Raw genomic sequence first — 9359 nt, 5'->3', positions numbered from 1 at the left:
ATAAAATGTAAGTTGAATCAATATCTAACCATTTTTTTGTGTTATTTGCTTAATTTTATGATTTGTAAAATCCACTTTTATTTCAAGTATTCGTTCTGTGGAGTATCCTTCCTTTCCGTTATGAAGCTGGCGTCGAAATTTACGAATCCAAAATTGGTATTCCACCAAATCTGCACTACATTGCATCTTTTTAGTAACATACATTTTAAATATTCACCAGAACTGGAGTCTTTAAGACCTCTTGACGTGGACACATTTAGTTTTTTTTTCCAATTGCACATCAATCCTGTCATATTTTGCTGATTATAGTTTTTGCTTTAACTGTAAAAAAAAGTGATCTAGTAAATCAGCACCTCGGATACTGAAAATGACTTGGTGTGTGAAAATTCTGAACAAAACAACTGGAAAGCGATTACAGTTGTTTGCGGGATTGTTTTAAAAGGGGAAATCGTTTTAAAAGGCTTCTCGAGGCGGCCTTTTAAACTGACGGGCGTTCAACGGGGGAGGAACCAGCGTGTGTCCATCATGCGATGCTGTTTGTAGGTATTTGAGAATCATTTTTTAAACGCCGCAGAAAGTCCCTCCCCCTGCAGTTTTTCTTGCTATCAGCACTACAAGTGGCGAAGATGACCGACGACCGGATGCGGCAGATACCGAGCTGACGTGGCTGGAAGAGAGCAGTAGAAATTAGTCATTTTCAGCCTGAAAATACGACACGTGTGCAGTGAAACCCAAGAGTGTGATCGCTCACCGTCCCACCGCAACAAACCCCACACACCATTAGGTTACTTACTCAACTCAGTTTATTTACAGAGTATTTGAAGAGCCATGTGTGCAAATGTACTGAAATTACCGACAAAACTCTTCTCATTACACACAGGGAAGCTGATTCATCAGTTTGTTCTTATCATTTCTTTTTTTTTTTTTTTTTTTTTTTTTTTTTTTGATCTAGATGCTTCAAAAAAAAAAAAAAAAAAAAAAAAGAAGAAGAAGAAAAAATTCCAGTGGGCAACTCTTCCTTGGATTTCAATAACTGTCGAGGAAGCAATAAATTAAGCAGATATTCTGCGGCGCTGCAATTTTTCCAGAGTAAAATGTGAGAAAGGGGTCGTAAATCTGGGCACAGATAGGACACACACAAGTCTAAGCGACAAGGAGCCCACGAGACTCCCCGCAAACAGCAACATGGGGATCCATGACAAGAAGAACCCTGAAGAAAGAGGTTGGAACCAGATGTTTTAAGATCTGGCTCCTCCCTCGGTCTAAACCGTCGGGTCGTTTCTGATCTGCATCCAGATTCTTCTCAAAGTCAAGTTTTAGGTGGGTTTTTCTGTAAAAGGGAAAGGTAACTTTAAACGAAGACGCCAAATAGCGAGGGGGGGGGGGGGGCATAGTTTGCAGCAAGTCGAGAGGGTGCAGACCTTCGTCCGTGTGTCGCAGAGATAAAACACAGCACACCGGTTAGCTTAGCATAATAAGAAGTAGCATTTTTGGGTTTTTGTTGCAGCCTAATTCAATCAAAAGCCTGGATCGAAGCAAAACATTTGGGTTCTGGTGTCGTTTTCAGAGCAAATTCATGGCCGGGACATTCTTTGCGTTCAAGCATTCTTGTGCTAAGCTAACTCGCGTTAGCTGCAGGCACAGGGAACGGCAACTATCTTATCATCTTACAACAAAAGGAGATATGTAAATTCTCCAAAGACTGAATTTGCACATCCTAGCAATTTCCTCTAAGAAAACAGAATCTTCATTCTTGAATGCCTTTTATTTGTAACGTCAGTTACCACTATGGATCCGATATCCTCCTAAAGAAGTAAAATGAATTGGCATCGATCGTGACGGGCTAGAAGTGACGAAAGCAGATCAAGACACACTCCAGAAAAAAATCGGTGGGGGAAAAAAAAAAAAAAACATAAACGTGTCTATAAACAAACCAAACACGGAAATATAAGAAAACCTCCTTGAGGTCTCACAAACGCCTCGTTTTCGGACGCGGAGGGTAAAAACAGAAAACAGGCCACACAGAAAGCACGGGCGGACGATGAACAAAATAAAAGCGTCTCGACTTCCTGCAGCCTGAAGTGATTTTTCAACACATGCTTGTCTATCTGCTGCATGCAGCTCCTTCTCTGCACGCGGCTCAGGTGTTAAGATGTCAAAAAGCGGCGAGATACGTTGACTTGTTTTACCTTTCCTCAATGTGCTGGAATGACCTTTGAACATGTGGACGGGACTCGCCGGTCCGGTCACACCTCCCCAAAACGTTTAAAAGTAGCTTGCAAAGGACTCCCACTTTTACTAAAACAGAAAAACGTCATTTATTATAACATGCTTTTACATTTCACGTCATGGGTCATCAGAGGAGGAACGTCTGATTGGAAAACATTGAACCTGCTTTTTTTTCTTTTAAACGTGTGGTGGGGCTGCGAGACCAAATTAAACAGATCAGTCAAGAATATCACGTTGGGATGTCTAAACTGGCCCTAGCAACAGACTAGGCACTTATCTGGATCATTTTTAGCTACTTTGACAGGGAAAGTAACATTTAGAATAGCAAAAAAAAAGAAAAAAAAAAGGGGTAAAATGGCTATAATTGTGGATATAAACCCACTTCTTGAAGATCATCCCCAATTGAATTACAGCTTTTTCTCATTTTGAAGTGTCTGTATGATCAAATTCCCTATGAGAGCACAGATCACAAGTTTTGGTGATCTGCCATGTTCGTGTTTTCGCGCCGCCTGAATATTCAGCGACACCGGTCGGCGTGTTTGTTCGCCGCTCCGGATACGAGATAAACCAAAGCCGAACCCTCTGGTTGAATTTGAAGGCTTGTCTTCCCCCCCGAAAACAGACTAGAAGGGAAACGCCAGTCTTGAATTCCTGCATGAAATAAAAACAAAAACAAAAACACGTTATCGTGCACCGAAATAACGCGACGTATCCTCCGGGAAAAAGCGGAACAAAAACAAACGTACAGATGTGTTGACAAATAATGCATGTGTTAAAAGAGGGACAGCTTTAATGAATGTGTATTTTGCAAACGTACCAGTATGTGCCGAGTTCAGGACAACATATCGCATGTTATACGAACACGTTCCGTTTAAGACTATTGTGGGGAGGGTGTCATTCTCTGTCCATGCATTTAAATAGCAACACAGGAAAAAAAAGACCAACACACATTTAACGCGTCTTACAAAGGAAAGTAAGTCACCCAGAGGTCTGCAGCAGTAAATCTTGTCATTTCTTTCAAATAGATTTGGACTTATAATCTTATTTTTTTTTTTCTTATTTCTTTTTTTTTTTTTTGTGTCCGTTAAATTCAAATGTTGACAGAATAGGAGTACATTTTTGTAGATCACATTCAGACGCCTCGGCTCTCTTCCTCTATACTTCAGTGTTGCTTGCGTAGAGCTTGGTCCATGTTCGGGCTGCGGAGATGAGAGACAGGGAGGAAACAAAACATTATAGTTTTCCAGGGCCAACGCTTAAAAACTAATAGGCCTGCGCGTGAATGCAACGCGAACGTTGAGCGCGTCCCAGACTACAAAATGCAAACACGCACCTCTTCCGGGATATTAAAGTTAATACCGGTCGTAACGGCAGCTGAACCTGAGCCCTCGCTGGAAGACGACGCGGTGAACTTAACATCTGCTTTACGAATGCTGTGTCACGCCTCGTATGGGCGACCGAGATAAAATTCATACACGTCCTTGAAACTGTTAATGGGATGTAGAGACGTCGGCTGAACGGCGGCGCGAGAGCTGAACGACAGGCGTGCGCCGCCGCCGCGGCACCCGGGAGCTCCGCCACTGCGAGCGGAATTTAGATCAGACGCTGTTCTAGAAGTACAAAATGAAAGGTATAAATATATAAACTGAGTTTTTATCTCATTTGGAATACAAGCTACGGGACTGCAGGATTTGGATTTTTCTTATTTCGTGTGCTACCGGACCACCCGCTCACGGCTTGGGAGTCTAAAACCCCATTTTTCGGTCGAGGGCGATGCATTTCCCCTCGATAAACCAGCAAATCAGTCATGCGAGAATAAAAGTTCTTTCCATCCTCCGCCAGAAATGCGGTATCAGCTTTTAAAATGGCGTCTTAAACTCGAAGAGGACTGTTGAAAGCTGAGCCGTCGGGTACACATGACAGCGTCAACAAAAACCAGTGCGGCCGAAGAGACAGAACTCGCACGAAAACCTCGAGATAAATATAAGAAGAACCAAAAGAAAATGAGGCTGTGCTTGACATGAAAACCAAATATGATTGATCACCACATGGAGATGTGACCGCTCGCCCCTGTATTTACACTCAATTTATATGTTTCTGCCATAAAATGTGGTCCCGTGCACGGAGTTCGGAGGACCAGCGCGCGCTCGGAGCTCGTCGAGTGAATTATACAAACATATAATTACTACGACGCTCAACTTGGGAGCGTCTGTTTACGTGCCCTGGGTCGACTGATGCTCAAACTTTAAATCCCACCTTCTGAGGATTTTTTTTGAAATACAAACACCAGATGTTTGGATTTTAACACGTGCATTAGTTAACTTCTGCACCTCATTTCATGACTGCAGTATTTGACACGCCGGGAAAACGCCCAGCGATGAAGAATCACGGTCGTTAACTGTTAATCCGCACCTGTCTCGATGGCACGGCTTTCGTTTTTCTTCCACTGCTCTGCGACGTCATTTGCCAGGGGGTCGTCTGGATTGGGAGCGCTTAATAATGCCTGGATCGATAGCAACACTGTACGGATTTGCAGAGCCGGGGACCACTTATCTGGAGGGAGGCGAGATAAAGGGGAGACAGAAATGACAGCCTTAAGGTCAGCTTTGCAACATAAAGCAGGCTTTGTGTGTTACGGCTTCAGTCCTACGGGGTTAACAGCCCGCTGGGCACAATAAGCAGGCAGACATCAGGGCTGAGACTTGCCGCTGGGCGTGGACCTGCCTTTAGCCACTTCATAATAGCGCCGACACAACTCTCCTTGTGCCGCAAACACAATCATCGGATTGTCAGGGATGTATAAACATAAGCAAAGCAGGTTCGGCGTCTTTAACGCTTCTGATCGAACCTTTCGGCCCCGAATGCCCGCCCCGTGTTTTCAACGCGGCCACTCGCGTAGGATAAAACATAGGATAAAACTCTGAGTGTCAGTTGGCCAAGTCTGATGCGGTCGTTCGATTCGCGAGCTGAGAATTTCGGACTTGCTGATCTTTACTGCGTCCAAATGGCGCGTCGATGAAATAGCCAAATATTTACCGCGTTGACGACACAAGCTGCCTGTCTGTGGAAGGATTGACTGGCTGTTAGGCAACCTGTGAGCGCTGTCCAGATATCACATTTAAAGCCACCCCCCTCTCGGTAGCAGCGCATTGTTGTGCTTCAAGTTGCTTCAGGTGACTTTTCAGAGCTAAAATCCTGCTTTCATGCTCATGTCCACCTAATTCGAAACGAAAGACGTCCACTTAAACGTCCGTATTGTGTATAAAAAGACCAAGCTCCTCTTGCGCGGGTATTTCGTTTGCCTTTAAGGAAAACGCTCCATAAACTAAATGCTTTGTTGCGGTCAAAAGACACTGCAGCATCTTGTAGCGGCTGGATGGGCACATCCAGCATGACGAGTGTTTTGGTGTTGAGCTTAAAGCCGAAGAAAGGGAAACACAAAAGAGGCGGCGAGTTAGAAAAGACAGTGGAGAGAAAACAGCAGCATCTGAAGGAGCTGCTGGAGGACACACTTGTGGAGACATGCTAGCGAGGCACTGGGGATTACAGAGGTTATTTTGTGCTAATTTTAAAAAAACAAAAAAACAAAAAAGCAAAGACAGTGCTATTTAAGAACCCTTTTCATGAGTGTGGATTCACTAAAAATAATCTGAATACACCAGAAATGTGAAAACTGTGCACGTGTTCTCTTACCTTTCAAAATGTCTAGACATATTCTTCCAAGTTTGTCAACATTAGGGTGGTAGATTTTGGTCATGAATCGCACTTTGGGAGCTGCCATGGGATACTCTTCTGGAAGAAATAGTTCAAGTTTAAACGTGCCTCCTTCAAAAGGAGAATCTGCAGGCCCTGCAATGACCACGTGGAAGTAACGTGCATTCCCGTCGTCAGGCATCGCCGTGATCCCTGGAACGGGCTCTGCCATCAACCGCTGTGTCTCCTAAGCATGGCCAGAACGAGAGACATAAAGCCGTATTGTCATTTCTGAGTAAATACTGTGCGGGAGTTCAGCATCTCAAATGCGAAGAAGTCATCAGACAAGACTTTCAAACCATTCCTGTTAGCCACACAAGCGCTTTCAAAGCAACCTGTGTACAGACACTTCACAATTCTTCAGGCTTCTATTCAACTGAGACTCACAGGGTAGAACGAGGCACGAGAGATAAACCTCACATTGGGGCATTTTGACTAAAACATTCTGGTTACTGTAAACCGACATCAGACATTGGTCTTTATGATTTCATTATTCAATTGTTTTATGACGAGGCAATATAATGCTTGACCCGAGCATTGGCTTCTTAACTAAACACAGCACCGTTATCAAAGTGGGATCTAAATGAAAAGGAGACTCAGACAAAGGTTGTGCATCAATTTGAACAGACGTGGAACACAGGTTCACGGCAGATATCTGCCTCCTCGGCTGATATCGTCAATGGCAAATAAAATGACATTCGCGTATTGCAGTGGGTGCAGTATATCTGCTAATGTACCAGATTTATCAGTCTGTTTTTATAAATACACTTCAGTCTGTGCTGGAAGAGAGTATGAAAATGCACTTGCTAGCTTTGAAATAACTGAATAACAGTGAGTTCATTTGTTTTTTTTCCTAAAGTAACTGAACATTTTGATCGAACAGATAAAATGCCCGAAGACGGGTTTCAGATAAACATATCGGCATTTCTCAGTCCTAGTAAATGGCTTGTTTCGCTCAAACAGACATGTGTGAATGATCGGTAGTTGTTGAAAACCCAAAGGGTTTTTGGATGTTTTCCCCCGGAATAAACATAAAGTAATCGTCGATTACTACAGCAGTTTTTTGCCATTTTCTGCTTCTAACGCTGTAATAACGCAACTAAAGAGGAAAACATGACTCAGAAGTTGTTCTTATGAGTAACTTTTACATAATGCATTCCGGTGAGCACAGGTTGACATGAAAAGAGGATTATAGGAAAAGAAAAAGGGGGAAGTAGGACCTCCTCATAAAGAATGCATTGGATCAGGCAGGTGCATTGAAACATCTGCAGGAAGCCGCTTCATTCTCAGCAGCTTATATACATCCACTTTCTCCGTGGGGACAGGAGATAGTTCGCGTACGTGCTCCAAATATGCGAGTCTCTCCGTGTTTTCAGTGAGTCAAAGTTGTGCTATTCACTGTGAAAAACCTGCTTAACTTGACAGATCGCTGCAAATGTGGCGGAAAGGACCGATCGCGCCCACCGCCGGGCCTGGCCCCGAGGAGGAGGGAGGGACCGCAGCGCAACAGGCCTTCGCCTCGGCGGTCGCCTTTCCGTCGCGATCGAATTTGGGAAGACAAAACGGCAACACAGCTGTTTCGCGAAGATTTATATGGTCCTCCGCGGCGAGGCCGGCGATTAACATCCGCGCCAGACATGTGAACCAGCCGCGGCAGCTACACTTGCTAGCCTAGCTTACTTAGCGAATCCATTCATATGTCGACTCGGGATGAAGTAATTATTTGCTGATTCGGATCACAAACCGGCTGCCCGCTGAGGCAGCGAGGGGGCGATTACGACGGGAAATCCCGGCGGGTGAGCAAAATAAAGCGAACGGGGAGAGAGAACGGGAGGGAGTAAACGGAAATGGCAAACAAAACACTTGCAGAAACACAGCGGCGAGTTAGCTAGATGGCTAGCAAGACGGGAGCTAACCGGGCTAACGCCAATGCTACACGCTGGAGGGCAACGATTCCCCCGCCGCAAATCACAACCACGCTGTATCATTCACACACACGCAAAGCGTCGGTTACTAAGTGTACCTTGACAATCCTACGAGGCAAACCGGCCATCTTGTGTCAGCTATTATATTTTTAGCCGTGGACTCGCCTTCTCTTCAGGCTGGATTGACTGAGCTGCTGGGCGGGACTGATCACTCCCACTTCCGGTGTTTTCGAATGACGTCAGAGGAAAAAATACTGCGGGTCGAGACTCTTGAGAAATAGTTTCTGCACGATTGAAACACTTTGCTGACGATTTCGTTGTAATTCCGTTTAATAGAAGGCGTTTGACGACCTCTGTCGGGACAGCTAAGGAGAACCATCAGGCACAGCCCCGTAATGAGCATTTAAATACATCCAGGCATTTAATGTTTAAAATGAATCGAAGCATATATTTGATAATAGCGTATATTTAGTGAGTCATCTGCAACTGGGCTGCACTTGCCTTCGGCAGCTCTTTTGAACGATTTTTGCATTTCTTTCATATCATATATCAGTAGCATCCTCATATTTCCTTTGCATATCTGTTTAATGGTTAACATTTCTCTCTCTGCACTGTTTATATCTGGATGAACAACCTACCTTGCTTAACTGGTAGACAGCAAAAAAAAATTATTGTTTATTGTAATTTTATTACAGCATACCAGTATATGACAATAGTCACTTTGAATCTCAAAAGATCTTTCAGGTGAACAGACCAGCATCAAGTCAAATGTAAATATTCATTTGACAGGCTCATCTTTTGCATGCATCCAAACTTTTTTGCAAATTAATTAATGCCAAATATCATAAACGTGCTTCCGGGGATCCCTTGTTTTTCTGTAGTCACATACAGATCAAGTATTGATTACCTCATGGGTCATTTGGTGAGTATTAGACTGAATTAGATGAATGTATGTTCTCCAACAGGATATTGCAAATACAGAGTTTAAGGATAGTAACATATGGTTTTTGAAGAATTGTCCTAATAGAAAAAAATCTTTCCTGAGAAATTAAAACACACAATTTGTAGTATTTTAAGATCCCACAAGTATCATCATTATTAATATTCAAATATTTCCATTCATTAACAGACAAGTCGAGGTAGTTGGAAACATCCTGCGTCACAAGAAGGTCAAATACTTTCTCATGCAGCCTTTATGTGCCTTTATTTCACTTTATTTTTTGACTGTTCTGCTGTCACCTGTCCTATGATTTGCAGTCTAGGTGTTGAATGTATTCTGATTCTAATTTCCCTTAGCAACTCGTCTTCGAAACGACAATGCAATGTTTCAAAATGATTTGTAAATGTTGTAATTTTTCTGATTGTGACGGCGTTGAAACGTTTTCACTTTGTAAAACAACATGAGTATTTTGCAAAACATGGATAAGGCAGCTTTAAAGAGACCGAAGTGGG

General features: G+C 43.4%; 1 protein-coding gene across 1 annotated transcript; it reads right to left on the bottom strand.

Moving 5' to 3' along the window:
- Positions 1-788: 788 nt before the first annotated feature.
- ube2nb (ubiquitin-conjugating enzyme E2Nb) lies at positions 789-8151 on the bottom strand. Its single transcript, XM_086147179.1, has 4 exons — positions 8006-8151; positions 5923-6169; positions 4642-4782; positions 789-3428 (listed from the first exon to the last, which is right to left on the bottom strand). The coding sequence occupies exons 1-4, from the start codon at positions 8033-8035 to the stop codon at positions 3385-3387; spliced, it is 462 nt and encodes a 153-aa protein (XP_086003305.1). The 5' UTR covers positions 8036-8151; the 3' UTR covers positions 789-3384.
- Positions 8152-9359: the final 1208 nt, after the last annotated feature.

This window comes from Fistularia commersonii, chromosome 5 (assembly GCF_037954325.1).
Source record: "Fistularia commersonii isolate RoL2024-O1a breed Wild chromosome 5, RoL_Fcom_v1.0, whole genome shotgun sequence".
Lineage (NCBI taxonomy): Eukaryota > Metazoa > Chordata > Actinopteri > Syngnathiformes > Fistulariidae > Fistularia > Fistularia commersonii.
The sequence above is the reverse complement of the archived record's forward strand: the minus strand, read 5'-3'. Positions and strand labels throughout refer to the sequence as shown.

Coding starts and splice junctions, on each gene's coding strand:
- ube2nb (XM_086147179.1), bottom strand. CDS start 8,035: ATGGCCGGTTTGCCTCGTAGGATTGTCAAG. Junction 4,783..5,922: donor ATGTCTAGACATTTTGAAAG/GTAAGAGAACAC, acceptor GCCTCCCTCCAG/ATAAGTGGTCCCCGGCTCTG. Junction 3,429..4,641: donor AAGCCGTGCCATCGAGACAG/GTGCGGATTAAC, acceptor TCATCTCCGCAG/CCCGAACATGGACCAAGCTC.